General features: G+C 34.6%; 1 protein-coding gene across 12 annotated transcripts; it reads right to left on the bottom strand.

Annotated features, from left to right (window-relative positions):
* Positions 1 to 1564: 1564 nt before the first annotated feature.
* Positions 1565 to 17452, bottom strand: LOC111021413 (Transducin/WD40 repeat-like superfamily protein). 12 transcript variants are annotated; one of them, XR_015791416.1, is made up of 20 exons: positions 17069 to 17449; positions 16891 to 16990; positions 16717 to 16770; positions 16581 to 16639; positions 16098 to 16131; positions 15880 to 15964; positions 15071 to 15162; positions 12666 to 12740; positions 12099 to 12187; positions 9774 to 9906; positions 9552 to 9641; positions 8152 to 8217; positions 7030 to 7121; positions 5030 to 5095; positions 4869 to 4935; positions 4713 to 4805; positions 3331 to 3419; positions 2977 to 3100; positions 1931 to 2100; positions 1565 to 1802 (listed from the first exon to the last, which is right to left on the bottom strand). XR_015791416.1 is itself a non-coding variant. In XM_088125023.1 (19 exons), exons 1-19 carry the CDS (start codon positions 17125 to 17127, stop codon positions 2056 to 2058), a joined length of 1488 nt encoding a protein of 495 aa, XP_087981149.1. In that variant the 5' UTR covers positions 17128 to 17449; the 3' UTR covers positions 1565 to 2055. The 12 variants fall into 12 exon arrangements, 9 of the variants coding, with proteins under 9 accessions (XP_087981149.1, XP_087981145.1, XP_087981147.1 ...); XM_088125023.1 differs by having other exon boundaries at positions 1565 to 2100; positions 4727 to 4795; XM_088125019.1 differs by having other exon boundaries at positions 1565 to 2100.
* Positions 17453 to 17866: the final 414 nt, after the last annotated feature.

Below are 17866 nucleotides of genomic sequence, written 5' to 3' on the forward strand. Positions count from 1 at the left end.
ATTCAACGAACCCAATTTTAAAAAATAAGGGGTTGAGATTTATGCATTCTCGGCCACATTCATGCCAATTTTAATTCCATCTAACCCAAATAAAGAAGAAAAAAAAATCATTTGAGATTAAAACTAATTGATCTCAATCCTCTATTGGTTGTTTGGCTCGTCAAAATATTGTTGCCTTTCGTTTTTTTTTCCAGCAATGAATCTCTTCAATTTTTGAAATTGAAAAAAAGTGGAAATAAAAAGCGAGGGTAGAAGAAGTAGAAGAGAAACAAAATAAAAAGGAGAATTATTATCTTTTAGTACAACTTGTGGGGTAGGAGTTCGAACTCATGACCTTTTGGTCAAAGATAGATGCCTTGACCACTTGTTCGATTTGGTAAAATAAAAAAGAAAATTAAAAGTAGCATAATAATCTTTTTATCTAACTTGACATTTCTTAAATGCTTTAAGTGGGTTAAAAATGTTTTGTCCAAATTGAAAACTTTTTTAGGTTACATTTGCAAATTTGCCTCATTTTAGTCTAATCAAAATCTTAAGAAATTCTCTACGTTTTTATTTTTGTTTGGAGCCAAACATATATTATTTAAGGCTGAGATGTTTTTAGAAGATCAGGTTAAATAGATCAAACTGATTGTTTATTTAACAACTTTCAATAGAATTGTAACTAAACATATAAAGTTTCGAATAATTCATTTAAAGTAGAATCAAATTATGAATGTATGTTTACTGTTTGATTAGGTTGCGTTGAGTGGGTTTTTTTGAGTTATTAGATTTTTAATGGACAAGATATCTTTCTAGGAATTGCCTACAGATCTGAGTTATTTCTATTATTTTTTAGCACAAATTAAATGTGAGAAATCAATAATAATTTTTACCTTGTCCATAATTGTGCTTCTTAAATATGATTTGTGAATAAACATTGATAAATCATGTGGTAGAAAATTCACACCACCACATTTTTTTTGCCAAAACCATGTGAATCATGCTGCGCTCAAATTGGTCAAGGCATTTAGTAGTATTTTAAGATCAGAGGTTAATCTCTCATCTCTTGTTTGTTGTACTAAAAAATAATTAGTTAAAACATATACTTTCAACCAAAAGATTGTAGGTTCATCATCCTTAAACATGCTAAAAAGAAAAAAGCCATGAATCAATCAAACGATAAATCATGTATAGTGAACCTAATTTATTTAAGTTTAACTTGTCAAGATGGTTAACTTAATAATAGTTCAATTGGTTAAGACATATACCTCAAGTCAAAAGTTTGAACTAAGTTGTGAGTTCAAATTTTCATTGAAAAAGAAAAAACCGCAAGTGCAGGAGTCTTGCAAATATTGATCCTAATCCAAGAGTTAATATTAGATAAATTTGTCTAAAATATGATAAAGTTCTTGTATCCCATTACTCAATTTAGTACTCAATATAATGTTTATATCCCTCTCTCAACTCGATCAAGATACACCTTCCTAATTCACAACTTAACATTTTCGAATTAGTTTCATATTAGCCCTTTTCCAGCATAGTATGTATGTACTAATTAAAGTATAACTCAGTAGATAAGTAGTTGTTATCAACTGATTTGATACTCGCCTTACTATGGTAAATCTTAATTGAAAAAAAAAATAGGTACGGTTAAGGATCCCATATTGATAAAAGAAGAGACCTTACATAAGTTTATAATACACCTGGGCTAATCCTCTCATCGACGAACATTTGGTCCAAAAATAGGATCCGATCAAAATTGTCAATTGGTTTTGAGATGGAACTCCATAAATGTTGATATGCAGTAGGATACTAAATTTCTATAGTATCGCAATCGACAAAATATAAGAGAAAAGAAAAAACAATAAACAATAAGCTAAAACAGAATAATTTGTCATGATAAAGTGTAAATAAAATCTATTTACATGGATTCTGGAAGGGGACTCACCCGAGTTCTGAAGGCATTTTTCAATTGCCCTTGGAGTTCCAAATATTTGTATTCTCCGCCAAACTCAATAGCTCACATTTTGGGTTCAAATAGGAGCTGGGAATTTGTTTAATCAATCTCTGCTTCTAAATTGATTGCTTCTTCTGGGAAATCATGATCAAAGATGAATTCTGAAACCCACCTCCCCCAAAAGTTAGGATTTCATTAAACAAAAGGTGAGCAGGCAGCTAATAAATAGTGAACAATATTTCAAAAAGAAAAACATATAGCAATATCACTAGTTTCGATTGTTTTAAGGCTACATCATATGAGATGGTATTAATTGGGTCACTAAACGAGGAAATATGAATTGCCATTCTAGTGAACCGTAAATGGAAGTAAAAAGAAAAAAGGAGGATTGAGAAGAGAAGGTATTATGCAATAAATAGTAGGCACAACAGAAATTAAGAAAATGAGAATGTTAGGTTCCCGATCACGGGAAAGTAACAAGATAAACTATATTACAATATCAAATTACGCTACAATATTAATAGACTTTCAAGAGGGCTATATATCTCCCAAGAACTGTGCTAAGTTCTTCACCTTAAACTATTTCCCAAAAGATGCCCCCTTCTCTTCCTACTACCTCTATTTATATCCAACTTATTCCTACCTAATTACCATAATACCCCCACTATTTTCCAAAGTACTCTCACAGAGAATGAAGAGTGTCCTAACATAATATGGGTCAGCAAGACTTATTTTCCCAACCAAAGAAATTAAGTGAAACTTGATTTAACTCTATAGGATCAGTTTTAAGATTGGGGCAGGCACAGTTTTCAGAGAATATAATTACGGGAACTGTGCGAATATCATTGAGAAAGACTCCACCATAATCTCCAGGATGTACTTACAAACCACAAAATTTTTCATACATTACACTAAAATAAGTATGTGCTATATGTTATTGTTACTAACAAGTATTATGCTTGGAGAAATGTTCATGCGATCAAATCATGAAAGATTTATAAACACACAACACATTAAAGTTCTTCACAAAATACTACCTTTGTTCCGGCTATAATGGTGCCATTGAGGGGGTGAGCAGCACAAGAAGTAACTCCTTCAGACAATTTAACAAATCTGTTTTGTCGTTTTTTGTTTTCTCCTCCAGCACTAATTAAATCATCACTGGAGCACGAAAAGATACAATAGACAGCAGATAAGAATATCAATCTCTTCTCCATAAAATATTACTCTTTAACAAATTCAAAATCATAGACTATTGGAGGCTCAATTTACTTGTGTTGCCATATCATTGTTTTTTTCTTCCCAACTATTAGTATCTATAACTGCATATCTCATATTGTGTTCTTACAGAACCTACGGCTACCTAAAACTTTGCACATTAAATTTCTTACTTGTAGTCCACATGGCTGGGAGAGCGGGAGTCAGGATGAAAATCCAAAAGATGAATACCTTCATCAGAAGAAGATCCGACTGCAAAAATCTGCGCAATAGTACATCATTGCAAAGCTAAAAAGTTGTAAGAAACTCGAACTGAAATGAAATTAAGACCAGCTGCACATGCTACAGGTACACATAATCAAAGTACGTTACTGTACTATGTAACTTCCAAGCTTAACATTTACTAAACTGAAAAAATCTTTCATCTTCCCCATGAACCAGAAATTAACAGATTATGTGGGACTAATAGCTTTCAGTTGCTTACACAGTCATTTTTGTTTGTATAGGACCTGTGCAAAGATCCTTCATTTTCCTTGGTCTTCCTTTTATATTATATTACTACTATTATTTCTAACACAGCCTCTAATATAATAGCCCACTGCTAAAGCTTGCAGCCCTTCTCTTCCGTTGCTTTTCCCAAATTGTTCTTTCCTTTTGGTGCTTATCCCTATTTAGAAATAGGCTTAGTTAGTCCTTTGGTTCGATTATTAATTTCCTCTCCTCCCTGCCTCATGTGGGTTAACTTGTAAAGAGGAATAGTTTGCAGTAATCTTGGGCTTAAAGAAATTTTTTTTTTCCTTCCTCTTATGCTCTACCCTCTCTTGGAGCAAGAGGAAGGGAATGCTCTTTCGGAGGAGACTATGCCAATACAGAGAAGGGGCTTCAAACATGTTGCTATAAAAGAACACGAGAGACTGATATAAGAGATATCCAAGAAGAGGAAGTTACATCATATAGCAACATTGAAAATAGCAAGTACTTCTATTTTGTTTAACTTTAACCTATGGGCATGACCGCATTGATGTAAGTTGGACACTAAAGCACTTACAGAAGTGCAATGTTAATTTCCTCTTTATTATTTCATATTTTGGCATCCACAATAGTCTCAATCATTCACTATCTTCTTGCTAATTGTGACAAAAGTTATTAATTATACAGAATAGGGCTTATGTGATGTTGATGTGCTTTTAACTTACCTTTAATCAATAATAAAACTTTTTTATGAGAAATAGAACTTTCATTGAGGAAGATGAAAAAATTCATAAGGGTATACAAAAACACAGCCCAACAAAGAGAATTTGTACGAAGTAAAAAATCACGTGTATGAGAATTCCTGCATTGCAATTTGCATGTACGAAATTCCTGCATCAAAACTTGCACACAAGAAATTTCCTACAGTTTGCAGTTGACTTTAACTGCACAGCTTAGAGATTTCTTTACTTGATCTACAACCTAAAATATTAGGACTATTTTCAAATTTCAATAAAACCCAATACACGAGTATATGAAAATTATTCAAGTTGCTAACAAAACAAACAGAAGAAGAAAAGGCTACCCAGAAAAACTGACCACCACATATTGTTGTTGTGCTGTATGATTGAAGATTTTGACAGAACAATTCTGGTCGTGCAAATATTCCTATATAACACTGGGTTGCTACTGTGTCAAAAAGTGATGAAACAAAATAGAAGCACAGGTTAAGGAAACTTACAGAATCTGTAGGCAGCCATGATGGTTTCCTCAAAAACAATTGATCTGAGGACATGTTGGAATCATTTCTGCTCTTACCGAACAAAAAGAATGATTTAGAAAAGTATCTGATTCCTCACATAATGAATATCTTCAATTTTACGTAAGTTTAAGTTTACTTACAACCAAGCTGGTGGTGGGCAATGAATGTGTGTGACCTGAAAATTATATACATCCAAAATACCTGACCTACATTGTAGAATCATAGGAAAATTATAATCCTGGACAGTCTTTTGAGAACATATTAAATGGAAAAGTTTATCCTAAACTAATAGTTTAATCTTATGCGTGTAGACATATTTCACAGAGTATCAAAGCAGTTAAAGATCTAGAGTTCAAATGTTTGTAATGTTATTTCCTTCAAACTCTTATTAATCACGTGGTAGATGTGAGTCGAAATTATTATCTGAGTTCACATGTAAGAGAAAGTGCTGAGAATATATTAAATGATTAAAAATTATAACCTAAAAGTTAAAGTTTGTGGGTACTTTTATAGGTTTTAATAGATTACTAATAAAAATATAATTCCGAAGAAAGGGCGAAGTCCTCAACTAATTTTCACAAAATCCATTTGCCAATCTAGGTAGCACCGAGCCCAACATACAAACATACCATACATATGAGAGGGAGATTTCTGCAATAGTAGTCTGAAATGTTGGGCGGTTGGGGTAGGTGTGCAAGTTTGACAATTAGTGGGAATGTAGATGAGTTGTATACTCCTCAAATAGATACATACTATTCTAAATTTAGCTAGGAAAATAGTTAAATGGTGACTCAAGTAGTTTGAACACTAAAATATAGAAATATCAAGCTCAAGAGAAGGATTCTAAGCCATTAAACTTGAGCCTAGAGTTAAGAGCACCTAAAATGTTATGCTCCAAACAAAAAGAACAGATCCTAATCGTCTTCCTCCCAGTGTTGTTGCCCGTTGGGGGAAGGAAAGTTCAGTGCCAACCGAGACCTAGACCGATTGACCAGACATGAAAAGTTTTTTTTTTCATTAAGCTTGACTAATTAGTCAAGGCACTCCTGCCCCTAACCTAGGGTTTTTGTGCCATTAGAGAGCAAAGATTTTATTCATTATTTTAATGCAGTGCCTACGTGCTATATCACTTAGCGCTTAGGCACCAGACCAAATGCATTGCAAGCCCTCATCACACAACATTTTATATTAAGTTTTGTGAGATTAGAGAGGAGGTGACACCAAACAGACACCAAACATTAGATAACTCCAGAACTTATCAAAGTTATCTCCTCTCTTTTATTTCCCTATCTTTTGGTGTTCAATACTATGGTTAATAGATTTTGATTAAATTATTCTCTAGATTTCTCTTTTAAGCTGAGAAGCATAAGCTATGAAATCCTCCGTATTTCTCTTTAATTAATTGAAGATTATTCCTGTACGGTTCAGTTATTCTTTTTGTTCTCAATGCTTGTGAACAACTGGCCACTATTGAATGATCAGAGATCTACTCTAAGGATGAAAGATGGCTAAAAAATCAATTAAATGAATTTGTTGACAACCGTAAAGGATAGTCTTCGTAAATCCTAGGCTTTTCTTCAGAGATTTTCCTTCCTTTCTAAATTGTTCTCTTTTTTATTGCCATAAAACAGATAAATCAAACAGATCATGATTTGATTTGTATGGTAATTATTAATAAACTGAAATCTCAGTGGGATGACTTTATTCATTATTTTATTACTTGTGATGATTCATGCTCTTGAAAATCAATAATAACAGTGACAGATGCATAACCATTTGATTAAGTAGAGAAAGCATGGCCGAGAAATTCCTACTGCTAATAGAGTTGAAATATTATCCGATCGTGTGAATGGAGAGGGCAGGTCAATAATGCTTCCTAGTAACTGAAGATGGTAGCTGGAAGCCATGATAGTGTTTTTATGGTTAGAAAAGGGATATCTTTTAACCATGCTTCAGCTAAAATAAACTATTGACCGCATCCATGAGCTCGAAATAAGAATGATACTTAAGCACACAACAGTGTAAATGAAATGCCGATCCAATTGACTAATTTTCCTATCAACATCACGTGAAAAATGGTTCACAATGGATAAATTCAATACTTGGGGAGGGAATATGAAAGTTTCTTTTCCCAACATACCAACCGTCATCAAGATGGAAGGCCAACTGATAAGGACAAGCTGGGTTGAGGTCAATAGAGTGTATTTCCTTTGGAATGATATTTGCTTGCTCCTACATTGTGATGCCAGATTGACAAAAGTAAATGTAAGGCATTTCCTTACAAGACTGATATTCAAAAGTGAGAACTATAGTTCCACGAGATTACAGGGTGCCCAACCTATCGAGAGGGTTTGACCTCTCCTTCACTAACACAAACCTTCCACACAATACACAAAAGATACCCTGCCTAACTTGCCCCAAAAGTATAAGTACTGAAACCCATACAAAATATACCCAATAACTAGGAACTAGGAATTTACCTCTTTACCCTTCCTAACATACATATTAACAACAGGGGGCCTCACAGTAAACCACAGATGGAAATTTAGTCTTAAAATGCATGTAGAACAAAATAATTTATCATTTAATTGCAACTTATACTACTTAAAATTAATATTAAAGTCCGTTCAAAACAATATAATCATTCTCACTGCAAATTTCAACCGGTGAAGTAAACCTTATCACAATTTTCATATGTAAAATTTAAATGCTATAAAAATATATATTTTTTGACATTTGAAGAAACGTACAACACGAGCATACAAAACCTTCACACAATGGTAGAGACATTTTAATAACAAGTTATCTGCTACCTAAGAGAGAAGGGGATTGTGCACAAAGTTCTTTTAGTGACACAATTCAACAAAACAGGATTGGTAGACACCTCATTGCCATAGTCGGGCCACTTATGATCTTCACCTACACACCTCAATGATTTTGGAATGAAGCTATGCTTATGGCCACCAACCTAACTAATAGAATGCCACCACGTAACTTAATTATATATTGACTACTATCCCAATAGAAGACTTCTTAAGAAACACCCCCAAACAAGCAGGGAAAGAGGTTTACTTTCTATTTCTTAAATGAAACTTCTATTGGGAAAATGATGTAATATAGTAGAAAACACAGAATTAAATCATGTAATAAGTTGGAGGCTCCTCTGACTATCAAAATGTAAGGAAATTCATTTTCAACAATCTCATTGCTGGAGACCAGCAACAGCCAACAGGAATATATGATAGTAAAATATTCTCAGTACCTTCAGAGTCCCAATTTTCTCTATCATTGAGGCTAACTTCAATGATTTTAGAGGAGGATGGCACACCTGCGTGAAAATGCTTCAATAAATGCATGCAAAATGCAATAATCTGATACTTCAATATAGAATCTACTGAAGACAAACAACTACAGAAATAAAAATAACATTATGCCGAAACTTGTCATTGGCAGGTTATGATGAGTGTTAAATTTCTATGTAACCTTAGCCAGAATTAGCAAAATTGATCAACCATCTGACCAACAGGTCAACGGGCAACTAAATTGTTGACCCAGGTCTTCTACTCAGAATATATTACTATTATTATTGGCATCTAAGAGTGATAGTCATCCGATGCAACAAACTTTTTTTTCAGCACGTAAGAGAGAAAAATAGAAAGGAACATATAGAGAAAAAGGTTTAGCCAAGGAACCATAACTTAATTGCATAGGTATAAGCCGCTTTAGGCAGATTTATTCATCCTGCATGGTCATTTAAAAGCAAAGTAGAAACAAGAATAACGTTTCTGCTTACAAAAATTGCACTCTGATTGCCTTTTGGATGTGCAACATATATATGGACAACTACGGCATCCAGCCCCACATGTAACATGTAGTCAACTAGTTTGCAAGAGAAAAAGCGTGCTAACTCATAAAGTTATATAATTATTTTTTTTATAAGAAACAGAACAATAGTACATGAACCAAAAAGGGTGGAGAAGAACAGCCTAAGGGCCCCGGGAACAAAATGAATATTTATCCTATTTGACAACAATAAGTGATTTCACATCGTTAGATATCCTATAAATGATTTAAATTTACTTAACCCATCAGCTTAAGTTTTTGGGTTGAGTGGTAGTTTATTCATCCTTAACATGATATCAGAGCGAGAGGTCATTTGTTCAAACCCCTGCATTGTTGTTTCTTCCCCATTTATAATGATTTCCACTTGTTGGGCTTTGTGAAATTATTCAAGCCCACAAGTGAGGGGGAGTGTTAGATATCTTATAAATGAATTAAATCTTAAGATTTTGAGTTGAGTGGTAGTTTATTCATCCGTAACACGCATCATCTAAAACTCCTATATGTACAGCAATATTATTGACGAATAGGATGAATTCATTTTCAACAGAAAATGAAATCTAAAATCCACCAACTCATTATCAAAAAAAATTTTTTTTTTTTTTGAAAGATTTGGTTAAATATGACAAAAAAAGTGTGAGAATTGCTCTGACTAAATCAAAATGAGGGGAACAAAATGAAAACAACCTTAGAACAAATGAGATTTTCTTCCTAGCAAAAAAAAAAGGAAAAATGTATCGACTTAACCCTTTCATCAATGGCATCAACATTATTAGTTCTATTACCGTTTCTTCCTTTTGTAAGATCTATTAGTTCTGTTACCTCTTTATGATTTTGAAAGGCACCAGATGTTCTCCCTCCACGAAGATCCCAAATATAGATAATTCCATGCTTACCAGAACCAAAGATAATCTATACCAAGATATCCATGTTTCAAAAGATGGAACCAAAGTTCTCAAAACTGTGAGAAATGTAATGCAGAAAATGAAAGAACATGATTCATGAGGAACAAAGTCATGTACATGTACGTCCAACATCAAGAACCTGATTTTCAACATTCAGCTGGATTCTGTTAAGGGTGCTGCACGAATTACTGGTAAGCTCAAGACATGGAAGTGTTCCAATTCTTCTGTCCCACATATTGATTCCACCACATGTATCAGACGCAAGTAACCTGCCAAATGTTCATGTAATACAAGAACATCATCATCATTTTTTTCTAAAAATAAAAATAGTGATGACTTATCTTAAGTGTAAAAACATAAAAAAGTTTTGGTGTTTAGAGGAAATCAACAGTTAGCATTATCGATAACCAATAATATACCACAATGTCACTGACACATGTATTTGATATTCCATTAGGAAAAACTCTGCCATATTGAAGGCTTTTGTTTGAACACTTCAAATTTTCAACTTGATTGGTCCATCAGAGATGTCCACTGAAAGAAGACCAGAAATCAAGTTTCTGGAGGCCCCAAATTTAAGTAAAGGTCAATCCATATATCTATTCCAACAAATAATTTAGGCCCATTTTTTAGTCTTTAGCACATTCCTTTTCTGTAATATGTAAAGTTGTTTTATTACCTTTTTTTCTCTTGTACCCCTCATGTACTTTTTACATTAGTGGCTATTTGTATGAAACCGATATGGTTGAATCAAATAGAAAAAAATAAAGCCTCTTTAGGTATAAAAATTGACCAATTGCGTTGTTTCTCTTCCTCACTCCATCAACGACCTACTCATAATTTACTTTCTCTACTCCATTTATCATCATTCGAATCAGCTATTGCCAATCTCTGCTTCATTTGGTATGATCCAAATTAGCCATCATCTACTAGGTCTATGATTAAAAATGCTCTGTTTTGTCTCTAAGGAGTTTTCAGAGGAGTTGAGAGTCTTTAGAGGAAGTGTGGTCTATCACTAGGTTTGATGTCCCTTTTGAACGTTTGTTTCTAAAGTTTTGTAACTATCTAGGTCTCTTATTCTCAACAATTGAAGCCCCCCTTATGTAATCTCAAATTTGGTTTCTTTGTATAGGCTACTTTTGTAGTAAACTTATTTCTTTGTATTCATTCATCTGTCTTAATGAAAACTTAGTTTTTTATACTGTTCATAGTTGATCCTAAAATTCGAAAAGGGAAAGAGTAACCCAATATGAATAGAAATAAATATGAATCAATCTTCTTATTAAATTGTTTGTTTCCAAAATTATAGATTATAATAGTTGTATACCTATTTGTAGAGACTAAGGTTGGAGAGAATCCAATGTCAATGTATTCTCATTATTAAAGTCTATATATATAGACAAATATACAAGATTGACCTAATCCTATACGGAGAAGGTAAAGGACAAATTAATATTAATACAAGAATATAAAATACACTAATATATACTCTAACACTCCCCCTCAAGTTGGTGCATATATGTTAATCATGCCCAACTTGTTAGACAAATAATCTATTCGTGCTTCATTCAACTTGTGTTCTGTGATTTTTGATATCATTGGGATCACCTCAGAAGTTACGATTGATTTCTTCTCAACCATAACAAACAAGCGAACTTATTTGAACAAAACGACAGAACCAGACCAAACCACCCGAACCAAACAAAATAGATGAATCAAACGGTTGGAACCAAATCTGATTAGGTGTTTTCTGAAACCAGAAACCCCAAGTGCTTCCCCATGACAACCATAGGGGTAAAGGCGATTGGCGGTCACGAAAGCGCACCGCGACGAAGGTGCGAAGGACGGCGAGACGAAACCCAAGAATAGCAATCGGAAAAATAACTGGCAAATCAGCAAACGGCGGCGGCAGCGGCGGTGGTCGGCGGCGGCGGCGGCGGCGCTGGTGAGTGTTGGATAGCAATGAACAAAAACCCTAAGGGACAAAACCCTAATGGGCACAAAACCCTAATGTGCATCAAAACCCTAATGGGCACAAAACCCTAATGAGCACAAAACCTAGAGCTCTGATACCATGTAGAGACTAAGGTTGGAGAGAATCCAATATCAATGTATTCTCATTATTAAAGTCTATATATATAGACAAATATACAAGGTTGACCTAATCCTATACGGAGAACGTAAAAGACAAATTAATATTAATACAAGAATATAAAATATACTAATATATACTCTAACACTATTGAACCATCATGGGTGGCTCATTGGTCCAAAGGGACTAGGGTAAATTAAGAGGGAATGGATTCAAACCCCATGATAGCCACCTACTTTAGAAATTAGTAATTCATATGTGTTTCTGGACATCAAATGTTGTAGGGTCAGACGGTTGCCAAAAAAAAAAAAGTTGTATACCTATTGTCCATGCAGATCTAACAAATTAAATGTAATGAGTTGTTTGACCAACCTTGAATTATCTGAAATAAATGCTATGTCAGATAAACCTTTATGATTATCAGTCCCTAAATTGTTGATGCTTTGTCTTGCCCTCAACACCTACAAGAATAATGAATAAAATTATCATTCATTTTCAACAGTGAAAAGAAAAAAAAAAGATCGTATGGTGAATACAACCAATATCGATTAATTTATTAAAAGCATAAACATGATTACAACGATATGCCATTTTCCAAAAAACTAGGGCATAAACATAAAGATGGACAATGTTTCCCTATTTCACACCCAGAAACCTTTCTATTCGCACAAGCAAGTTCCTCCATTTTGAAGTGTTATGTCTCTGATAGACAAGATACAGATCATTAAACAAAACATTATTTTACATGAAGTAAATTGCATTATTTGTACTTGGCACTTTTAGTAAAATGGAAAGCTAGACGGTTGTAAAATGAGAAACTTGAGGATTTGGCAATTATACAATGGAATTGAAGGCTATAAGAATCCAAGAATTCATTGAAACCCATGAGTATTTTCTATGTTAAGAAGCATCCATAATAAAGGTGAAATAAGAACTTACTTCGACTGGTTTAGAAGAAATATAACCAATGTCAAAGATTCTTAGTTCCTTACTTTTCATGGATGTACAGACCACCTAAGAAGAGAACACGAGTTAGCAGACAGCAAATATAGGAAGAATCCACTGATAAATAAATAATTCAACATCAGAATTAGAATAAACAACAGATGCATTCATGGGAATAAAATTCGAAAAGACGGTGGAGACATTATGTTGCACTGGAGTAAGAAATACCAAATTAATTTATAGGAACTTTTACATATGCATATGACTTCCACACATCATTAGTTTGGAATAAGGATTTAGACTGCTGGGATTTTTGTTTAGAAGGCCTTTAAATGAGTATGAATATTAGAATGCTCCAATCTTATCCGAGCAATTGGTTCCTTTAAACCATCAAACAGGTTGGATCACCAGGTCTGGAATTTGGAATCTCCTAGCACCTTTAAATGATTACATAAAAGAAATCCAATATAGCCCTTTCCACAAACCGGTGCTCTGTATGCAATGTTAGTGATGAGACAGCTAATAAATTAGTTTTTGGGTTGCCCCTTTTTCTCATGCTCTTTGGATAGAGCTGTCTCAGGTTTTTTAATCAAGTTCTTGTCTTCCCAAACTCAATTCAGCTTACTTAGTGTTTGGCGTCAGTATACAAGGAAACTAAAGTTTAATGGCTTCATGCAATTAATGCAATCCTATGTTTCTTGGTAAGAAGGAGAACAACTTTAAGGATTGTCAATGCGATCTGCCAAGCAAGAGAAAACAGTGTGGTCAGCTTCTGGAAAGACAAATGGCTTGAAACAGAATCATTGGCATCTCTCTATCCCAGCCTAATTGCCATCTCTATGGACAAAGATGCCAAAATAGCTGACCTTTGATCCAAGGACACCAACTCTTGGGATCATTGCTTCCGTAGACCCCTCAAAGACTCTGAATTTGAAGAATGGACGCTCCTGTCATCCAAGCTTAACAAGCTGATACCTTTCCCACCAATGGACAAATGGATTTGGCCCCTTGACTCATCTAAGGCTTTCACCACAAAATCCATTTTCACCTTTCTAACCTCCCCAGAAAACCAACAGACTCTCTACAACAAAATATGGAAAGGGAAATACCCCAAGAAGATCAAAATTTTCTGTTGGGAGCTTAGCCATGGAGCTATCAACACACTTGACAAGATGCAAAGAAGATTGCCACACCTAGCCCTCTCTCCAAATTGTTGTCACCTATGCTACAAAGATGCTGAAACACCAGGTCACCTCTTTATATGTTGTGAATTCGCTCACAACTTTTGGAACAGAATACTTGGGACCTTTGGCTGGCACACTGTACAGCACAACACTCCCTCCATCTTCCTAAATTCTCTCCTGACCGATCACCCCTTTAGGAAGGAAAAGGACCTTCTTTGGGAACAGTTTGTTTCTGCCTTCATCTGGAGCATTTTGTTGGAAAGGAACAATCGGATTTTCAACAACACACTTCTCCCATTTGAGGTTTTTTTTATAGGGTTATTGTTTTAGCCCTTGGATGGTGTAAATTTTATTACTCCTCCTTCAACAATTACTCTATATCAGCCCTAATCTATAATTGGTGGGCTTTATTGTAATTAGCCTTTATGGCTTTTTGGTTATTTCATACATCAATGAAATACTTGTTTCTGACAAAAAAAAAAAAAACATTAAGGATTGTCAAAAGAAATGTGTTAGATTTGCGAGACCATAGGTTTTTCTTGCTTCTTCTTTCTAATTACTTCTTTAACGATGTTCTTTTTACTATTGAGGTCAATTAAAAAGGTTTTATGTAATACTTTGGTCCCGTTTTCGGTCTTCCTTTGTTGTACGCTGAACTCTTCAATAAAATATGGGGTCTTCCCTCTTTTTGTATGCTTCATTCTCTGGATGAAATTTGGTTTCACACACACACATGGAGCCAAAATGTTCCCTCTTAAGTGTTTGAAGGAATTGAAGTTGTCTAGGAAAACTGAAAGAAAGGCATACTGAAATATAAGAATTAAGTATCAAAAGAAAAAAGGGACAAATAAATAGGGAGGAGTAAAGGAAAAAAAAACCAATTAATGGTCAGAAAATGTTAATTTAGTAAGGCCAATTTCCATTGTTAAGTGATATATGTAAACTTACCTCGAGCTTAAGCATAAGACTTCCCATCAAAATTTTCATAAAAACAATCATTTCAAGAAAGTTCTTTCAAGTTCAAGGAACTGATAGCTGTGTAAAAATTGTCTAATTGAGTAAAATTATTTCAAGCAAGGAAAAAGCTTGCATAATGGCATCAGAACAACAACAAACCGTTAAAGCTATTTTGAACATTCATTGGACAACTTTGCAGCAATGTATTGAGGTAACAATGTATTCTCTTTATTACAAGGAAAGAGTTGAACAAAAAACCTCATCTTGGTTGGCAGGATTCCACCTTACAAAGTCTAGCTGTTCCTTTAAGGAAAGGTGCAGTAAGTGTTTGATCTCGTCTTCACTCGACCCTATTAGTAGAAGGAAGGTACATTTAGATCCTAATGTGAGTACCTGATAATGTTCACTGGCCAGATAAATAAAATTTCTTTCCTTTTAATTTTTACTATAAAGGAGAAACTACAAAATTATAATAAATTTTATATTCGTTAAACAATGGACATCATCCTGCAGTATAAGTTGAGTTCATAAATTTGGATTCTACCTACCCTAGTTGCAAATTCAAGATGACAATGTTATAAAGCAAGTTTTGTAGAGAAGGAGGCTACAAATATCAAAAGGACATTGAACACAAAAAAATGAGAGAAACCAAGGAAGAAAGAAAGGAGGAAAAGAATAAGACAAAACACTTTTCGTCTATGAGATTTTATTTTGGTGTCTATCCAGTGCTTGAGGTTTAAAAGGGACACTTTAGACCTTCAGTTTTGGAAAATGAATCTAAATGGTCTCTGAGCTCAATTGATGAACGAAGGAGAGAGAAAGAAGGAGCTGTCACCTCACCTCACATTCCAATTACAAAAGAGCAATATAAAATTTATATATTTTGCCACATAATCATAGTCCAATAAGCAAGTAATGGCCATGTCAAAATTTCATTAGTCAACTATTAGTCAACTGAGCTTGGCGATCATCTAAAACTATTTTCCAAACCTTAGGGATTAATGTTTACCATTTGGTCAAAAAGCTTAGAACAAAAAGTACACAAATAGAAACGGAGAACAAGTTACCTGCTTCATTAGTCTGGAAATAAAGACTTTCAAAGTCGTGCACTGTTAAACAACCTGTTTTCGTTACTGAAACCAAGTATATTCCCTGGCATAGATTTCCATATATGAGTATGTGGATGGGGGTGGGACAGGCGCTTTGGAAAAAGAGCAAAGAATAGAAAGTCAGAGATTATTGAGAATCTAAGATACTATCTGAAGGTAATGATCCAACAATTCACCTTGTTGTCAAAGTCCACAGCAGATATGCCTTGTCTGACAAAAGAATGAAAATTAGCAATTTTTCTTTCCCGAAGGGGGATGGGGAGGAAGAGCTGATAGATAGGGATGAAATTCATGGAGGATATCCAGTGAGAGGGAGAGGTAAACACTAAAATAAAAAGAATATTTCTCCCATTGAAAAAATAAGTATATACATATGTATAAGAAATTATAAAGAGGTATGTGAACAGAAAACACTTCTATTTTGCCTATGGCTTTCATTTTAAAATGATAGCCTTGCGAGAATTGGCATCAGAATCTGGGTAATCAAAGAAGGTATACAAAAATTAATTTTAAAAAATGCACAACTGTCTCGTCTTTTTGAAAAAACTCATAGTTTTACCTAAATTTTCATAGAAGAACAAACGATGAACCAAAAGCAGAAGAAAGTAAGAAAGTCACATCGCATTGCTTGGAACATGATTTGATAGAGAAATACTGACTTCTTAAATGGCAGTAGATGATCCTGAGCTCGATTGGCAATCCGATTCAACTGTAGACTCTACATTTTCAGCTTAAACAGAAAGTAACCACACAATAACAAAAATAAAACTGAAAATTTAGTAGTGAACAACGTACACTAGTTGGACAGAAAATGCCGTCTATGTGATACAAATGAGGAAACGCTCCAACCTTAAGAGAATGAAAAGCAAAGACGCACAACCGTTACATAATCTTCAAGAGTGGAGGGAACATTCAACAAACCGAGCTGCAAAATTAAGGAAATGCCAGAAGAACGTCGAAGTTGTATACCTCGGTATAAGATTGCATTAGAAGCACGGACAAGTCCTGACGGTACTTCGGATCAAACTTCCCATTCAATTCGACGTTGCTTAGTTTCCACCTATTCCTGCTGATGAAAACAAACTATGAAATTCAACTGACAAATCCGGAAGACAGAAAAAGGGGGCGAAGCAATTGAAGATATGACCTCGGCAACGGTTTAGGATTTTGTGATGTAGAATCGGAAGGAACCAAGTACTTGTCCATGGCTGATAAAACGGAGCTTCTATTTGAGTTCCCGAAACTGAGGATTCTGGACTTGTTCCTCCGCACCGGAGCTTTCCTCCACCTCCTTCACAGATTGCTTTTGCTTTGGCCGGCTAACAGTGACGACGGCGACCGGAAATTTCTCTTCCCTGGCCGTCCGTCGGCTTACAGTTCCGTGAAATACTCTCGCTTCCGGCGAACGTAGTCGGTGAATTGTGATCGCCTGTGGTCATTCCGATCCGATGAAGGTTAGGACTTGTGAGCCGTTTTCCCACCACTCGGCATTTTGCTAAACTGCGCGGGTCTCGAGTGTTAATCCCAGGATGCGAAATTATGCTTTTACCCCTTTTCTAGAAACATTTATTTGGACTTCTGACCCCTTTTCTAAAAGCAAATTATTTGTCACTCCTCCATAATTCGAAGACATAAGGATTTTTAACCCCATTCTATAATCCATTTGGATTTTTAATCTCTCCTAAAAAAAACGTAATTGTGATCCCTCCCATTCTAATTTGGGATCCTTTTCTACTTTTTTCTTGTCTTTGTAAAATTATCTTTTAAGAATAAATTCTCCACCAATCTCCAACCTTAAACCTAATTCTTTTTAATTTCAATTTAATATGAAAAAAAAATATCAACATTTTAATTTCACAATCAATTATCAATTGAGAACCCACAACAAACACTTATCAGAAAGGAGAAACAGAACCCTGTTGGACATGGTTCGATCAATGATGAG

The sequence above is a fragment of the Momordica charantia genome (genome assembly GCF_013281855.1).
Source record: "Momordica charantia cultivar OHB3-1 chromosome 6 unlocalized genomic scaffold, Mcharantia_2.0 BLBB01000006.1, whole genome shotgun sequence".
Taxonomy (NCBI): domain Eukaryota; kingdom Viridiplantae; phylum Streptophyta; class Magnoliopsida; order Cucurbitales; family Cucurbitaceae; genus Momordica; species Momordica charantia.

Coding starts and splice junctions, on each gene's coding strand:
- LOC111021413 (XM_088125019.1), bottom strand. CDS start 17,127: ATGGACAAGTACTTGGTTCCTTCCGATTCTACATCACAAAATCCTAAA. Junction 3,420..4,712: donor GTGGTGGTCAGTTTTTCTGG/GTAGCCTTTTCT, acceptor ACTATTGCGCAG/ATTTTTGCAGTCGGATCTTC. Junction 3,101..3,330: donor CCCAGCCATGTGGACTACAA/GTAAGAAATTTA, acceptor TTCGTGCTCCAG/TGATGATTTAATTAGTGCTG.